We start from the raw sequence: 18,759 nt of genomic DNA, 5'->3' as shown, positions 1-18,759 counted from the left end.
GTAATTTTCCACTTTAATTCTCAGTGTTTTCATTTTTTGCTTTCATGTCTTTATTATTTTACCTCACCTCACCCTTTGAATGCCTCTTAAAAAAAATCACTACATTTAAGAAAAGAAAAACCTCAGCAACAAGTCTGTCTTTCTCACAATAGATTCAGTATAAATCAAACTGTATGAAATCTTCCTCCGGTCGTGGTCGTTATGAAGTTGTGTTTGTTTGATATAATGTGAGGAACAGAAGAGAGTGCAACATGGTGCGGAGTGACTGAGGAGCGTGAGGCCGCCAGCAGGTGCTCCAAACAATCGTGTGTGAAATTCTCTGTTCGGGCTCGATTATGCAGCGTGGATGTTCACTTAAAGGGGCAGTATGTGGGTTTTGAAATAGAAATTCAAAGTCAAAGTTTTAACATTTACAATATTGATGTGGTAATAATACAAACTCAGAAGTATTTGTTTATTTATTCCATATTGCATGACTGAATAAACAAGCTGTCCTCAGAAAATAAGGTCCCCAGAGCAGTGTTTGAAGCTAGACAGGTGGCAGATGTCAGTTTGTTTATTTAGTTAAATTATTTTAAATGCGAGCTGTTTGTCATATTTGTGCCTCGCAGGGCTGTATGACGACTCTTTTGTTTGGGGGGAAATCATCAAAAAAGTTTCTTTAAAGTGAAACTCTCGCCAACATGCAACCTGGGCTTTATTTGTGAATGTATATGAGTCAAACCTGCATGTAAAAGCATAATTACGACTAAAGAGGCACTTTTAAGATCTACCGTATTTTTGTTTTCGGGTGCATGGGGCACTTTTTTTAAAACGCCATTTTAAAAACACTAAGAAGGCTCGATACAACATGAATGCTTGTAGTATCACCAGGGTCTCTACACATGAACACGAGCATTGAGAACTTTGTTTGTGTACACAGAGTTCGCTTTCTGAACAACTCACGTTAACGGCTGTATCTTCGGCGCGCCGCCGTCATGGCAGACAAAAGGTGTCGATCCCAGAGTGTGACCTAACAGGCAGGCTTGAGGAGCGGTCCACCATTACTCTCCTTTATGCTTTTACAAGGTTTGACTCATATACATTCACAAATAAAGCCTAGGTTGCTTTTTGCCGAGAGTTTCACTTTAATTAGAGGCCTTGTTTCTTTTCTGAAACCTGAATCTGTCTTCTTAAACGGACGAACACTAGGACGCACATTTCGGCTCCACATCCGAACAATAACTAAATGGTTCTAGGCGGCAAATTCGGGGAGTGAAAGGAACGGATTCAAACAGACGGGTGTTGTCGAGGCATCTGGTAGCAGGTTGGTATAAAATGAGAATGTAAGACAACAAAAGACGGTTAATCTTCTCGTGTTGCATGTTGTGATTGTCCTCACTGATACACACTGCGGAGACAGAACTCAATCTCATTTTTCCCGAGCTCTCCTCCTGAAAAGATGAAGCTTTCAGAGCGGCGAGTGGTGCCTGGTGATTCATCCTGAGTCACAGTGACAGCAACTCATGAGTGGGTGTTTTTTTTTTTTTTTAGCTTGTTTCCCGAGTGCCGTGTTGCAAAGCAGAACATCACCAGTACCAGCAGACGCTGCACATATAGATGTGTATAAAGAGCTGAGAGAAAAAAAGCACAGACATGTGTTTGGTAGCACTTGTTAGCATTTATTTTTGACACAAAATCCACAGTTTCTTGTCGAATAAAGTAGCGTCGATGTCCAACGTGGTGGAATCTCAGTGAAAAAAAAAAAAAAAAACCTCAAATGGAAGAAAAACCTAAATACAACCTCACCTCCTGGGAAAAAAACCAAAACCAAAAACTGAAGCACCTGGATATGTGTAACCAAACAAAGGTTTAACAAGTGTGAGAGCGTCTCGTTGTTTGGATTTTACATCAGAAACCTCTATGCTATACACCGAGATATTTAAAAAAATAAAATAAAATCAACTTCGCGAGGACATGAAAATGTTTGGATATTCATATCGACAAGTATCATGTTAACAAATACCAACGACAGTCAACTTTGGCCTCATAATAACAAGCGGCAATGATCTAACACCACGACAACACGGCTGACGATAAACTCTCTCACACATGCGCACGACACACTGAAGAGCTGCAGGTCAGAATTGCACAAGGATACCCTCAAAGAACACCACGGTTTGTAGTAATATTAATCTGAACTACTCCACGTACAATCACATATAGATCACTTTTTTTTTTTTAATATATAAATCCTGCTGCCTCGTAGCTGCAGGAGGAAAAAGGTGAACGCTTCGTTTCCCCCGGGGAGTCGAACAGTCTAGATGTTTTTTTTTGTTTGTTTGGTTTTTTTTTTCCTGGCAAAAAAAAAAACGGAGTTCAGCCGTGCCGATGTGGGCTCTGTTAGTTTTTCTTCTTTTTTTTTTTTTTCTTCGCAATTCTTCAATTCTTGGCATTACAAAATAAAGTCAGTACAAATATAGAGTAAATACTATCTGGATAAGGAGAAGTAAACAGTCCTTTGCAGTCAAAACTCAGCGAGGTAACAGTCTTATATCAGGCCTTGGCCTTCAGTGGCATTGAGGGTAGAGCTTGGGCATTTTGTCTGTACATACTAGCTGCTGACAAGGCCGAAGAAAATCAAACCGGCTCTATATACACTGAACTGGGATCAGTTTGGCTTCTATGTGAAAGCAGAGTTGGAGTGGAACTAGCCTCCGTCTGTGCCTCTTGTGTGTCGCGCTCTTTGAAAAAAAGGTGATTTAACTTTCAGACTCCTCCAGCGGCTGTTTAAAACGTCTGGATGAACAAATATTCAGTCTGCTGCGTGAGGAAAAGATCCTCCTTTATCCCTCTCCCTCTTTTTTAAGTCTAGACTTAGACTTGCAGGTTTTTCTAATGTTTAGTATTAACATTTCGTCATTATATATCATACATACATCCTAAAAGATGCTACAAATTCAATAAAGATCACCTTCATAATGCTGCTTATACATATTCAAATGATAGTCTGAAAGTGCAGCGACCAATTTGAGCTTTTTTTTTTGTTTTTTTTAAGCTTTCATGTCTATAAAAAAACAATACAAATAATAATCAAACACTGACAAAACATGTACTGGAAAAATCTGAATAAATAGTGATGAAATAATCAACCTTGCCCCCTTTTTTTCCGTCTGAGACAAACTTGACACAGCCATTCCATTTTTAATGAGCTGCGTAACTTCATAATATTTTCATGGGTTTGTGGAGCCATTTCATGTATCACTAAGACTCACAAATCTTCATAGTGTCTACAACAAGAAGGGAAGGAAACGGGACGCACTTCCCACTTCCCCCAAATAACACTACGGACTACTCAGATGTTATTTCTGAATGTGCATAAACACGACAGGACACATGACTGAGGGTCAAATGACTAAATTCTCTGTATGAAAATATAAACAGTCGGAGAGAAACACCAATATAGAAAAATCTAACAAATAATGATGCTTTTACAGTGTGGTTCACGTCCTACACATGGAGAAATTACAGGAGGAGACGTTATCTCCTGCTCGCGTCTTTGTGTGGAAACAGCTTTAAAAAAAAAAAAAAAACCTTTTACATCAGCAGAAGGATGTTTGGTTTGATCCAGAAAAAGTCTTTAAGGAACCTGAAAACACCTACAGAACAGCGGTAAGTGTTGTCCCTTCTTTTTTTGTTGTTGTTGTTGTTTTTTTTTTTTATGCTTAACTCTGTGACCTGAACGTGATGTCAACACATGAGAGGCACAAAATGAGGCTAAAGTAAAAAACCAGATCATCCGAGTTTGCACTTGGGAGAAACCTTAAGCCGAAGGCATTTAAAAATGCAGTGTTATGTACAATCACAGGCCTCTGCCCAGCACAGCTCACGGATCAGTTATAAAGAGGTAAATGTCTTCTTTTTTTTTTTCACAACAGCTAATTTCCTATCGACCAGCATCGACTAGAGTAAGGAAACAAGTGTGAATACTATTGCTAAATACCATTTTTGCAGGTCTCACATGTACTACATACTGCGTATATTTTATAAAGAGACTGCTAAAAGCACTGCTAGAAAATGTTTGCCCATTTCATGTACGACTATACACAATTTACAGAAAACCCCCACGCGCACGCGCACACTCACACACACTCACATAGCAGCAGTAAACTATAGAATGCCTAACAGAAAAGTCTATTCTCATCTAGGCACCATTTACTTTGAGCGAGAGCCAGTGAGAAAAAAAAAACCAACCAACAACTGTCCATTCTCAAGCCCAAAAGTTGTACAGGAGCCGGAAAAAAAGGCTTTCATGACGATATGTTCAGAGGATAAAGAGTCAGCGCGTTGGTCTGAGCTCTGAGACAAACCGTCAGTCAGACGATCAGAAGACATCTACGTGACCTTCATGACCCCGCAACACAGACCCATCATTTGTCGAGCATCTCGATTCAAAAGTGTCAGGACGCTGTGTGAAAACGCCATGTGCTAACTTGCCAAACCCTCTCTTGACATAAACTCTGTCACGGTCTCTGATTTCGGTTAGTTATTTCCTGTTTTATTTTGTAGTTGTGTCTCGTTCCCAGTGTTCCCAGTGTTCAGCTCCCCTCCCGTCTTCCTGTGGTCTCCTCCAATCTGAATCTCCCCCCGACACCTGTCTCACATCAGCCTTGTTGGTTCAGTTTGTATTGTTGTCCCCTCAGTCTTTGTCGATTCGTCCGTTTCCATCCACACGTTCCCCCCCGGTCCTCGTGTGTTGCCTGTGTTCTCGATTTGTTCCTTCCTTGTGATTTTTCTACTTTGCCCTCAGTTTTGTATTTCTATTCTATTCTTTCTTTTATTACTTGCTTTTTTGGATCATTAGACATCGGCTCAGTAAAGCTCACTGTTTGTTTTTTAACTTGTCTGCCTCTCTGAGTTCACATGATTGTAAAAAGAAAAGGATATTACTAAATGGGCTCAGGAACACTTCTTAAAGGTTATTTGCAAATGATTGCATTCTGTTTTAATGTATGTATTACACAGCGTCCCAACCTCTTTTTTTTTGTATCTGGGTTGTATAACTAATATAGGTGTTATGAACCAAGAGTTTTCTGTCCACACAACTCTAAATGAGTTGAAAGCATTGCCTTCAGGCATTAGACAATTAAGTCGGCTCTTTGCTGAGTCAAGGACGCGGCAAAGTGGCCTCGAGTCAACGAACTATAGAGACGCATGCACATCAATGTGATGCGAGACATTCTTTCGTTCTAAACCTTGTTCTATGCTTTGGTACATTTTGTACTGTGAATCAAATACAAGACAGTACATGTGTGCTATTCCCACGACCAAGACCAGGAAGCGCAGAGCATCAATCAAGGGCATATCGACCGGCTGAGGCAGAGACTTCTCTCTGTGCGAAACAAACCGTAAAACTGGACATCGACTGACACGTTATTTCACATCCAAAAACAGGATCAACCAGGACGCATTTGGAGCATGACCACACCTTTAGCCACAGCGAGAATAAACTGCATTATCAACTCTTTAAACCCTCACTCCGTACATTTCGCAAGCGTTTACTTGACTCAGACAGACATTACAGTGGGCACTTCATTTCAAAGTGTCTGCTCAAAGCCTGCACTCGATGCAGTTTTTGGACACTTTTCCAGAGGTTTTCAGTCCAGCGTCATGCTATAAAAATTCTCCGTAAACGATTTAAGAATATATATATATATATATATATATATATATATATATATATATATATATATATATATATATATATATATATATATATATATATATATTTTGTTGCTGCATATATATATATATATTTTGTTGCTGCAATGCATAACCTTTTACATTCATTATCAGTGATGAGATTAGGCTTAAAGTTTCTGCCTCGTAAAAACTCAACAGTCCGTCCGTGAAGGAATCAAGATTTACATTGCCTTGCAAAAAAAAAAAAAATGGCAACAACCAACCAGGGAGTGTGTTCAGACACCATAAATCCAGAGTCAAACAGTCAGTTAATTAAACAGCATAATCATGTAACAATCTGATACAACAACGTGTAATCATCACTCCATCGTAAAGCTTTGCCACCTACACGTTTTAATCAGTGTTTGCACCCCCTTTTCTGTAGGGAGCAACGTAAGACACAATGTATAAAACACACTTACAGTAGTTGCCTTTTTCTCATGATTCCCTCTGATGAACAGAGAGAAGTAGGCTGGTGAAAGCAAAAATTCACCCCACAACATCAAGAAGGTCACAGGTTAGTCCTGTGACCTCCAACCATGGAGCTGTAATCCCTTTTCAAAAGTTAAAAAGTAAATAAAGTGATCCACGCACAGTTTGTTTGAGCTGCTCTTTTGAAAATGAATTGTTCAGCAATCTTACTATATATATATATATGTGTGTGTGTTTGTGTGTGTATGTATTTATTTTTTTCACTTCAAGAGGATGTCAGTTAATGATAAACAGTCATGGTCATTTGTGATTCTTGTTAATGCTAAATCAGGTGGTGGTTCCCAACCTTGTTGCGGCGTGACCCTTTAAAACGAAAGGATATACTGATGTGACCCCATCACGCATTGCATATGTCGACGCCGTGTGAACAGATCCCCCAAAGATCGATTTCCACCTCTCAGATGATCAGATTGTTTCATTTGAGTGTCCAGAGAGGTCATACAATCCATAACTAGATTAGAGAAACATCAAAAAAAAAATAAGCATATGATTGTTAAGTTAATCATTTAACTCTGAATCCTCAGACGGGTCCTTTCCCCCAGGTTGGGAACCACTGGCTATAAGGAAAATTCATTTCAAGAGCTAAAATGCTATTTCAGCAATGTTGCGTCATGCAGACAGCGAAAGGAGAGATCAGAAGTAAACGGGAGAGGGTTTGTGGGGAGAAACAGATTTGGTTAGCATGTGGGAAGATGGAAGAGGATGAGAAACTCGTTAGCATTTTCATCACTCTAGAGAAAAAGATATGCCTTCTCCTGAATCACAAATAAATGAACTACAAAATAGGACTTTCAGGTGTCAGCTTATCTTGGAGTTAGAAGAGACAGAGGAAAAAAAAAACCAAGAGGATGCATTCCTCTTTGTTTTGAAGACCTACAAGACTTTTCCTTCAGTGATTCAGCTTTTCACCTACTCGTCTTGATCTACGTGGATGCTATCAAGCATTAGCATCTCACTGTTGCCACTGATTACATCGCCCTTGCCGCCAGCTTACGAGGACTCCACAGTGATGATGGCCTCGCCTGTCTTCTGGATGATGCCGGAGGACGAGGAGTCGTCCAGGAGTGGCGAATGAGCGGCGATCTTCGCTCGGAGGGAACAGTCCACGCTGTCGTGCAGCACGTCTACCCTCTCCGCCTCCTTCGCAGCCTCTTTCCTTCCTTTACCAAAAGGCCCCTTCTGCAGTTCCTCTTCCTCTCGCTCCTCTCTCTTCACGTGGCAGCGGCACACCTCGATTCCCGAGTCGCCCGTCAGCCGTCGATGCCGGAAGTGGTCCTCCTCCTCGTCGTCTTCTTCCTCTTCCTCCTCATCTTTTTTGTGCTCCTCTTTGTTGTCGCAATGCACGAAAACTGCCACGTTGGAGGGGAAGAGAGCTTGTTTTGGGGGAGACAGAGCGGATCTGGGGATGGGACCACAGAGCGAGGCCTCTCCTTCTTGCTCTTTCTGGACGGCCACCGCTCCGAGAGGGTCCGATAGGACGAGAGGATGGATCTGACCAGGAGGGAGGGAGGACAACAGAATGAGAGGGGAGAGAGGGAGGCGAGAGGGGTGTGGGGGACGAGAGTGTAAAGGAAGAGAGAGTGGTGGAGCCAAGGGTGAGACTCCCTCGCTGCCACTTGAGGGCCGTCTCTGTACGGGTATGACATCAGGAGTCACCGCGGGTACGACATCGGGCGGAACCTGTGCCGGCGGCGGCGGGGAAGGTGTCGCGGTGAAGCGGGCCAGACCCCTCGGCAGGGCGACACAGTCGCCCCCTGCCTCACTGGGCGTGGAGATGTGGCTGCTGTCGTATGTTTCGTCTGTTACCTGGACAGAGAAGGAGGTGCTGCAGGGGGAGGTGAGAGAGCACGACTCGCAGGAGCAGCTCGTGTAGTTGTCAGAGCTCTGGGAGGAGGTCAGGGCACTTGGCCCGGGGCCCAGATAGGGAGGGCAGGGGTGACGGTGGTGGTGGTGGTGGGGGTAGGCGGAGCTAGGACCTCCCATGGCACCTCCCTGCAGGGCGAAGACGGAGCTGTAAGGCGGAGGAGGGGTGCTTGGCTGTGCCGCCACCTCCTCATAGGAGGGCAGCTTGAAGGAAGCCAGAAAACCTGCGACGGAAGGAACACGTCAGGTGAGATGTGCAGTCTGCTACTTGGCTCGTTAAAGGAACAGTTCACCCCCAAATTATATGTGAATAACTAAATATGTAGAGTAAAATATTCTAAGTGAACGTACTGAGGTCCAGCATTGAGGAAGGGTAGTTGCAGGCCCCATTGTAGGCGATCAGATTGATCTCCCTCTGTCTCTGCTGCTGTTGGATCCTCATCTTGGCCCGGCGGTGGCGATAAGCACAGAAACAGCTAAAGAGGATCAGCACCGTCCACAGCAGCCAGAACCCTGCACCAACATGAACCGTTCAAGCATTCATCATCATAAAAAACTAAATGTTAAACTGTCCAACTGGTATCTGGATTACATCTCAGATCTACTCAAGACTACATTCAGGCTAACAGTGTTTTGAATTGGCAATAACTGGTTTTATATAAGGGACAGGTGATTAATTTCAGTCCATAATTTGCTGCTTTTATTTTTTACCATATGTGTGTATGGTGGAGTTCTGGTCCTCAGTAGCCAAACAGTTGGAGGAGTGGCAAAAAAAAAAATTAAAAATCCTTTAATGTCAAACTTAGCCGTATAGTTAACATTTAGTCTTATCTGGAAATGTCTTTCTTTTTTATATGATCCTCTGATCTGACAAAGAAAAACACAGATTCAGACGTGATTTCAAAAAGGGATTTGTAAGATCTAACAATCAGTTTCAATTAGAGAGCGTTGCAACATGTAGCCTAAAACAGTTGTTTGGTGCCTCCTAGTGGTTATTGCAAATACTTGACTGTGGCAGTACAGTATTTTTTTTTTTATTATTTGCTTAGAGTTAAAATCAAACAAATCGGATAATGACAACAACCATGGTGAAGCACAAAAAGAGCTTATTCATCAACTATAACTAAATGTAATGATGCAATATTCAATATGTCAAAGATTGACAAGCTAGAAAAAAACAAAGTCATGTTACAACCACTGATGTATTTTTACACTGATGTATTTATGCTCTGTAAAATGTGGATTTCATTATAACCAAATGATAAATTGAGTTCCATATGTTCAGTGTTACATCCACTACATCTTTTCCCCACTTGGTAGATTTTGACATCGTCCCTCTCTGAAATTTCTCCTCTGCTCGTCTGCATATTATGTTTCGTATAACTGATCATGTCAACAGAGATCAAATCATGAGGAGAACTAAAACACTGTTATAACCTCTTCTAAATATGGAGTCGCAATTTAAGGAAAACATAATTTTTCTGTCTGGACTCAAAGTGTCCCCAAGATTCAAGATTCAGTTTACTTTCATTTCTTTGTGTACTTGCATTCAGATATAAAAACAGTCCTTAGCAGTGCGACGGACCAATACATATCTAAAAATGGTACCACAAGGTTGGTTACATAACAACACAACAATTAGCAGCACAGTGAGTTAAAGTGCATATGAAGTCTTGGCAGCACTGCAAGATAAATGTCACAAATTACAGCTTTAACCTCGGGAGCCCGTCTACGCTACAGAGGAGAAGAAGTCAGTCGGTCGACTCACACCAGAGTTCATAGTAGTAGGTACAGCAGCCCGTCTCTCCGCAGCAGTGCCCAGTTTCACACAGGTAACCTGGATTGTTCACCCCAGGACAGTACTTGGGGCTGACAACAGGCCGGCTACCAGAACCCCCCTGATGCTTTACCACCTGGTGGGCGAAACACAGCGTCACATATCAGCACAGTGAAGACAACAGACTCGGTGTGAGTATTAAAGTTTGTTCGTGACCGCCGCAAAAGTAGCTCGACAAAATACTCGACTTGACTTGACTGACACACTTGACTTATAATCCTTATCATCTTTTGTTTAGAGGTTTTAATCATGATAAAGCAGAGAAGGACAAAGAAGAACACAGACATTTCCTCCCTCCTCACCTGTTATCATCTGACTGAACTTATATAAAACAATATCTGCATTTACAGCACTAGAATTTATTTGGAGTCCTGTTTCTCATTTTGTGTTTTAGCTCCGTTTAGATATCTGGCTGTTAAATCCTTAGTTGGCGGCCGTAAAACCAAAACTGTAAGCTGGAAATATCAATTAATGCAGCTTTAAAGGCTCAGTGCACAGGATTTAGGGTTGACCTCTTGGCAAAAATGGAACATAATATTCATAATTATGTTTTCTTTCGTGTATTATCACGTGAAATTAAGAATTGTTACGTTTCTGAGATAGCCAAGAATGAGCAATGACTCTAGAGTGGTCCTTTTTTCCCCTCAGGGGAGAGGGTGAGACGAGGGGTGTTCAGTTGGTTGCAGTCTGCAACCTCACTGCCAGATGCCACTAAATCCTACACACGGGACCTTTGAGATTATTTTGTCAGATGACGGTATGTTTGTGTGCAGTGCAGCCACATGTTGTCGGGTAAATGTGGAAAAAAAAAAAAAAAAACATCTCACACCTTATTAACTGTGCGCATGTCAGCTTCCTTCTGAGGAACCGCCACCTAAAAATGACAAATGAAAGGACATCTGAGAGTTTTTACAGTGACATCTTAAATCATTAGCGAGTCGGCGTGAGGGCGAGAAAGCGAGTGAAGAATTAAACGCCGGCATTAAATATCAAACGTTTGACACGTCGTTGAGAGTCGTCACACTTTCGACGCTCGGGGAGAAGAGATGAGCCGAAATGAGCTCAGGCACCATAAGCTACGACAGTCATGCAGCAAGAGGACGAGGTTTCTAAATCTGTGTTATGTACATAGTTACCACACATGAGGCTGAGAAGTGCTAACAAATAATTATGCATTGCCATGGCAACCACCGTGGTTACGCTCTGAGGCTTTTTTTTTTTCCTACTCGTGTGGACAATGCTTTATATCATCCAGTGGTATGAAATGTTTAGCTGTGGCTGAAGGTCGAGCTCCCTTACCGTAGCAGCTTCAGTCACATGCAGCCCCTGCAGGGACATGGTCATCTGGTCAAAGACAAGAGACGCACAGTGAGAAAGATACAGCAGGGGAGAGAGTGAGACAAATGATACAGTGAATAATAAACACAAGATCTGCGCCAACGTGTTTCAACTGACAAGGGCACACGCTTCACGGGAAACAAATTACGCTGCTGCAATCAAGCATGACGAGGGAAAAAAAGCCCACTAAAGGCCCCTGTTCTCTCCCCCGTCTGAAGATGCTGGCTCTTCAAGGAGATGGGAAGGTCAATGGCTTTTTTAACAAAACCCATTTCTCCTCTGTGGGTCGAAGTGAGCAGACAGAAAGCGCCAATTCCCACTCAGGCTCTTAAAAACCTCGTCAGCTCTCTCCCTCTCTCTTTCAGAACTAGCAAGCTAAAAGGTACCTCACCCCTGAAACTGAATCCCACCAGTTGAAGGTTGCAATGACGGATCGTTTTTTCATGGCTGATTTGTCTCCAAACTAACCGTTTAAATCTGTAAAAATGTTTGAAAAATAGACGTGCACTATCCAGGTCCAAGATGTTGAAGTAGCTGGCTTTGTCTGCACAACAGTGGAACACTCACAGATTTTCAAAACGACAAAAAGAAAAAAAAAGAAATCTCAAACATTTGTGAGCCTGAAAAACGGATTCTGTTGGTCTGCCAATCGACGAGGCTCACACACACACACACACACACACAAGCATGAAACATCCAGTCATTTTGAAAAAGAACGGTCGTTTTCCACATGGGATTATTTTTGACATATCAGCAGGCAGTGAAACCTTAAAAGCTGTAAACGGGCTAACCTACCTATAAAGGATGGATGCTAGCACCGTTAGCGTCCAAATATCATCAGCAGCAGAGCGAATTAACACTACATGTGCTAGTCACTGTGCAGATTTTAAAAATTCTGTGTGTCACTCACACCTCTGCAAATGTCACTCAGGCTCACTGTGAGTAAAAATGGAAGGAAAAAAATGCCAGTGTGTGTGCTGCTGGCTGTGAGGCCACCGTCACAAACAATGTGAACACACACGCACACACACACCGAGGGGCTCGCTGGCTTGTCGTGCTCCAGGCCTGCAGCAATGTAAATTAGACCTCTTTTGTTAACAACTGGCTGCCGGTTGTGTACTCAGCATGGGGAACAATGTTGGCGCTGCAACTGCACACTGTGTCTGTACATGCATACAAGCCAATGCACACACAGCTATTAGCAGGTCCAGGACAAAAAAGTGTAAAAAAAAAAAAAAAAAAAAAAGGAAAAAAAAGAAAAGGGGTGCCAAAACTCAACAAGCAGCCAGATCCACATGCTGCCCTGAGGCTGGACAATGTGCAAAAAAAAAGTAGCTCTAAGTTAACTATATATACACTTCTTCAACAGCTGATGCATCCACAGTGTCACAGTTCCATATATTGATTTACATTTTGTAACCGATCGTAAATTCTATCAATATGACATTTTCAGTCTGTCCCAACATGTGAGTGCAGCTACGTTACATTTCATGAAAAATTTCAAGATTTCTTGTGTCATACTATGCATTTTCCCACAAATTCACCCTGTTGAATTTGATATTTCTGGAAAGGCTGGCGCCTTGTTTAGAATTTAAAATCATTTTCTGGGGGTTTTGAGCAACATTCGTCCACCCAACCTGTGACTGTTACGACGGAGCAGTCGTGGGATCCAGCGCGGTCAAGGGTTTTTGTTTTTTTTTTAACACTTTTGTACTTTTATTTAAGTAACAATGTCAACGCAGGACTTTAGGACAGGGATTTTAAATTGTGGTCATGTGTATTTGAATTTCAGGATTGCGTTGTTGCTTCTTTGTGTTTTAATATCTTTGAAACACATCGGAAATGAGTGTTTTAACTTGACGTGTTATCCTTCAGATTTGTGTCCTTTTCTCTGGTCATGCAGAAATAAAAACAATGACACTATGGTGGAGGAGCAATATCTAACCAAGGACATACTGCTGGTCCTTTCTGCTTAACATTGATCTGTGTAGACATGATACCTTCACAGGTAGTGTTATCTCAGCTGGGTACATGTTTCAATGCCACTGCTGATACAATACTCAAGTTTTGGTAGTGATACCAAATAAAATTAATATAATTCTTCTTGCAAACTTTCAAATTATTTAACACAAGAAGCCCACATGCTCAAATTTGGATTTCCAGGACAGAGAAGAAGCTTAATTACAATTAGGATTTTAAATGAGAAGCCATCTGATCCAAGAATAAGTGGAGTTCTGATGGTCGACTTTTAGCTTCAAGATTCACGGATCAAATCAGCTGATATTCACTTCGTTGACTGCAACCAGCTTATCGGCAAATAAGATGACAGTGGCTCCTGACGAGGCTTCAATACTGTTCTGAAAGTCAGGAGGGGAAGTGTCGATGTCGAGCTGAGTTCCTGTGGTTAAACCCACCACACGGCACTGAGGACAGGCACAGCGGTGTGAAGTGATCATTCAGACTTCCCCAGAGACCACGGGCCAAACCACGAATAACTTCCACCCCCCCACCTCCCTGGGTCCCAAACGTATCCAGGGGACCGCCACACTCATATATATACCCTCACTATACCCCTGCTGCACGAGAGAGCTGAAGAACACGATGCTTCTTGTCTGACTGTGAAACATTCGAAAAAATTCTATAAACTGTTACAACAAGACCATTGGGTCAACGATATTTCACCCAGTATTTCAGCTGCAATGGTAAGATTAAAATCAGAGCTGCAACCATTAGTTGAAAATGAACTGCCAACTATTTTGATGATCAATTTCAAGATAAAATGCCAAATATTTGCTGGTTTCAGCTTCCTAACTGTGAGGACTTCCTGCTTTTTTGTCATTTCTGATAGTCAATGACGAGTCTGTGGGTTTCTGGTCTGCTTGTTTGACAGAAGAGGCAACTTGAAGACGTCACTTCAGCAAAAATTAATCAATAATGAAGATAATCATAAGTTGTAGTCTTAGACAACAGAAGATGATGACGGAAGATGTAACTTATAAAAACTAATAGGAGTATCAGTTCATATTTTGTTTAGAGTTAAGACTGACGACTGTTGTCGTCATGCGGGTCTAAGAAATTCAATTTCAACGTCAAAATGTATTCAAGACATACAAATAAGATGCAGAAACAGCACGTTTTTGAACGGAAAAAAAATGACAAACTAATTTTACTTGGGGGGGGAAACCTCAGTTATGTCCTCAGACTGTAACTTTCTTCTTTCTTGATGAAAATCGAACTCCGACTGTAAATCTAGTACCACCTGTTTGGCACTGCAGTGCTTAATCGTGGTTATTATGCCGCTAATGCATATTTCGCAGTGCCAGAGGCTTTGTGGTCTGTGTTGTGTTTTACATGTCACAGTAACAGGCGGGACACAGATGTCTCTTCGAGAACTTTTTTAAAGTTTCCAGATCTGAGTCATCGCCATTTTTCGCTGTAGTGGCTAAATACATACAGACAACAAAAAACAGACTTTAAGTAGGAAACATTATCTTCCTGCGCTGAATCAGCAGTATTTTAGTTCTTCAGCCAGACAGGATATTGTACATTAGATGTACTAGGCTGTAATGGTCTGGCAGTAAAAAACTACTTTAATGCATTATCACTGACTTTCAAGGAATCCGCTTGAAATCAAATTGCAGCTTCAGCAACACAAATCAACAAGTCACAACACCTGAGGTCGTCTTAGGGCAGCAGTTGTGTTCATTTGGGAACAAAGTGAGTATTCCCATGATATTCTTTTGACATGTGGACGACTGTACAACTTCCTCACGTGTTCTGCATTGACTCCAAGCATCCTTCCACTGGGCACACAACAGTGCCAACACAACCCAGACCTGACTGACTGACTGACTTTACTGCTCACAAAACATTTGCTGCAGTGGTGCAAAAAAAAAAAAAAAAAAAAAAAAAAGATTAAAAAAAAATGCATCCATCGTTTCAGAGAAATATATCAACAGATTGTAAAGACTCGGAGATTAAGACGTGACAAATGGGTGAGACCACTGTTTGTCAACAACAACAACAACACAGGCCGAGGGGGAAGCGTGTTGCTCTGCAGGAGAGCTGAAGCCCAGCTGTTGGCCAGCGGTGCGCGCGTTGTGTGTGCGTGCGTGCGTGTGCAGCGCACTTACCTCCTCCGCCTTCAGCCCGAGGCAGAAAGTCAACGTTTTCTCTGGATCCATGGCGACGGCTGAATACCAAGCTACACAGAGAAAAGGATGAGGTGCAGAGGTGGGATGTTACTCCGCTGAGCCCCCATCACCGCTGTCCCGCTCCACAGACACGGTGGCCTCCCCATCCGCCATTGCCCGGACGGACAAGACGGACGCCCCTCCCCAGACTCCGCGGCGCACAGCGGGGGGGCGACCAGCGCGGTGTTTCTGACGGACGGAGGTGGGGATGTCACAGTGCGGAACGGTCCCGTCGTCGGCCGCGGTCTGCTGTGGTGTGATGAGGCTGTTTCACGCTTTGTTTTCGCGGAGAGGGTTGGAGCTGTGCATGATGTCATGCTCCTCCAGCCCCCAAACTACTTGTACGGGAGCGCTGCCGCCGCTTTGATTGGCCGGAGCTCCCAGCAACAGCCGCACAGAGGCCTCCTCCACCGGGCTGTCTCTCTCTCTCTCTCACACACACACACACACACACACACTGTTGATTTATTAACTACAGCAAGGACCGCAACACGTGTCTGTTGTGTTAAATGTAGTAAAAACACAATCATGATGTCTGATAGTGTGTGTGGCTTTTACAAACGTCAGCTTTGCCAGGTGCTGATTTGTAAAACGTAGTCTACAATAAACCCTGGATACATAAATTGCACTGAATAATAATAATAATAATAATAATAATAATAATAATAATAATAATAATAATAGTGGTTGCATTATGTACACATTTGCTGGAAGCTAAGTCTGAATATAATAATTTGTTTAAAAATAAACAATATAAATGGGGAATCAGTTTTGGATTCCTTTTAAGTATTTTACACTTGATGTACTTCAGGTATAAAAGGATTTTTTTTTTTTTTTTTTTTAAAGTTACCCTGCTGGAAAAACCAGCATAGACCAGCATCATGTTGTGTTGTGTTTTGGTGCTGGTCTATGCAGCAGGGTATCATTGCCCTCTGAAATACACATTCAGTATGAACTAGTTTCTTTAAAACTGGATATAAACCAACAGACTTGGTTGGCAGACTTTCAACTGAAGCAGTGGATAATTTAAAAAAACACTCCATCAAACTCTTGAATCATCATTAGTTTGCCAAACAGCTCCATGCAGGAAGGTCTTGTGAGCTGATGCTAACCAGCTTGTCAAATCTAGAGTCACACCTCTGATCCTAGCTCAGGAGTCATTATCGTCCTTCACCTCAGAGGTGAGCCTCCGTTCTTCCTGGACCTCTGTTCTGACCCTGAGTGTTTTTCCCTCAGACATTGGCTGTAATGTGAACTCATCATCGAGGATGTTTCCATTGTTGTGGAGTCAGTTTGGTTATTTGGAGCTTCTCAGTTTCTAGGCGGGGCTCCTGGTTGAAGGCCTCAGCATGTTGTTGTACAGAGCATTTGATAAAGCTATTTTCACAGAAATGTTACAGGTTGTATCCTACACTTTGAAACAGGGGCCCACTGTTAGTTTTTTTTTTCTAAACCTTTGCGTCATCGTCAAAGTCACTGTAAGCTAAACATTCAAAAAACAAAAACAAATCCTGACCAACTGATAGCCTATATATTTATCCACCCCAAGCCTGCATGTGTTCATGAATAATATCTGATTTTCCATGATTTATTTTGCCGTCTTGACCAGGACAGAAAATGAAAGTAAAACAAATCAATAAATCTGTGAAGTACATTCTTAAATATAGGTGTAATAGGCCTAATTATTATCATTATTTATTATTTTTGTCTTTCGTGGCATCTACAGGAAGTGGTTTACTGTCATGTGTCTTGATAGATTAGCTAAAACCCACCAGGGCAGATTACAGCAACATGCATCAGGAAACATTTATCAGTCCTCGCCACAAGAGGGCAGCAGACTACACACTTTTGCTTTATAGAGTCATTTCTCTGCACTAAGGCCCTGAAGTAGGATGAGTGACCTACAGTAGAAAGACCTGGACGTAAGAGTTACACTTGTGTTTATTTGGAATTATCCATCTGTATCTTATTAGTTAACTAATTATTGAATTATATGCCTCGGTGTGTGTGTGTGTCTCTGTGTGTACACCCCTTGACAAATAAGGGGAGCAAGGAATCTTAAGTATTTCCACCTCCCTGCCTATTGTTTTCCCCACGTCACGCTCACCAGTTTCGTTTGTTCACTTGAGTGTCAACCCATAAAACCACCTGGATTAAAAGGAAACACAAATAAACAGGGCGTGTTAACAGCTTAAAGGTGTTGTTGGTTAACTAGCAATTGGTGTTAATTGGTTGGTTAGATGTGTGGAAAAGGCCATTTGGTAGATTTTTTTTCACTGACAATCCAGTGATCAATGATTGAAATTGGGCTGATTCAATCAGCTGATGTACTGTAATTTTCCAACGCATCAGAGACGACACATGTGGTCAACTTGTCTGCTCACCCACGTAATGACACAGTGTGACAAAACACACTTCCTCTGACCCGTCTTAGCACATACACACGCACACCCGCGCGCAGACACGTACAAACAACCGACTCAGTAAATACTGTAAATGCAAGTGGGTGATGGAAGTTTCTATTTTTAAATTAGTCTTAGTTCAAGTCATGTTGACATAAATGCATTAGGCACAAGAAGAGAGCCCATTCTTTGCAGTGTAATTTAGGGGAAACTAAAAAAAAAAAAAATGAAGCTCTTGTTATGTTGTATTTTTCCTTCATGTGATCTATGCAGTCATGAATCCAGCTTTGCAATCACTCACCTGTGGCCTTAAGGAACATGTAGGTTGTGCAAATTGCATGCTGGCACTTGGAATTGTGGGATGTGGCCTTGCAGCACTTCGCTGCCTCTCTCTTATCTCACATCACAGTCATCACCCCTCTTTGGAACCACAGAGAGGGAGTAGCTTCAGCAGCAGCTACACGTCAATATATACATTAAAACGTACATGACATGTGAAGAATGTTTCATAAAGGAGGTTTGTGTGTGTTTAAGTGTTGCTCTAACACAAATACATGTTTGTCTGTTGTTGTTTTTTTTTTTTTCATTCAAACAGAAACTATTTGGGGGGGGCAGTTTAAAGTGACAGTTTAGGGGAGGCTTTGATCAAAGTTTGTTTGGCACCGAATCCTCCTGAGCCAGCAGGCACACGTGACGTTCAAAAGGCATGGTTACAACCACCAAAGCCTTCTCTTGGCACAAGTTCTCTTTTCCTCTCTCCAGAAAAGCAGACAGTGTCAAGAGCAGTTGTTAAAGTGGCTTGACATATTACGGACCTCTAAAAATAAGTCACTGCGTCCTGTAAACTGAAAAATGAAGTTGCGTGATTTTTAACTCATTTGTAGTGATATGACTCAGTTTTATGACTATGCAT

At 42.1% G+C, this 18,759-nt stretch overlaps 1 protein-coding gene across 1 annotated transcript; it reads right to left on the bottom strand.

Annotated features, from left to right (window-relative positions):
• Positions 1-5,773: 5,773 nt before the first annotated feature.
• On the bottom strand, positions 5,774-15,876 carry LOC119019640 (proline-, glutamic acid- and leucine-rich protein 1-like). The gene is made up of 6 exons (XM_037098463.1): positions 15,385-15,876; positions 11,213-11,257; positions 10,743-10,787; positions 9,845-9,989; positions 8,428-8,589; positions 5,774-8,300 (listed from the first exon to the last, which is right to left on the bottom strand). Exons 1-6 carry the CDS (start codon positions 15,433-15,435, stop codon positions 7,204-7,206), a joined length of 1,545 nt encoding a protein of 514 aa, XP_036954358.1. The 5' UTR covers positions 15,436-15,876; the 3' UTR covers positions 5,774-7,203.
• Between the last annotated feature and the right edge of the window lie 2,883 nt (positions 15,877-18,759).

This window comes from Acanthopagrus latus, chromosome 1 (assembly GCF_904848185.1).
Source record: "Acanthopagrus latus isolate v.2019 chromosome 1, fAcaLat1.1, whole genome shotgun sequence".
In the NCBI taxonomy this organism is placed as follows: Eukaryota; Metazoa; Chordata; class Actinopteri; order Spariformes; family Sparidae; genus Acanthopagrus; species Acanthopagrus latus.
Note: the sequence above shows the minus strand (reverse complement) of the source record. Positions and strands in the feature narration are given on the sequence as shown.

What these genes read in the sequence shown, in the direction of transcription:
- LOC119019640 (XM_037098463.1), bottom strand. Translation starts at nt 15,435, where the DNA reads ATGGATCCAGAGAAAACGTTGACTTTCTGCCTCGGGCTGAAGGCGGAG. An exon ending in TCGGGCTGAAGGCGGAGGAG is followed by an intron (nt 11,258 to 15,384) that starts GTAAGTGCGCTG and finishes GTCTTTGACCAG; the next exon opens with ATGACCATGTCCCTGCAGGG. An exon ending in ACATGCGCACAGTTAATAAG is followed by an intron (nt 9,990 to 10,742) that starts GTGTGAGATGTT and finishes TTCGCCCACCAG; the next exon opens with GTGGTAAAGCATCAGGGGGG.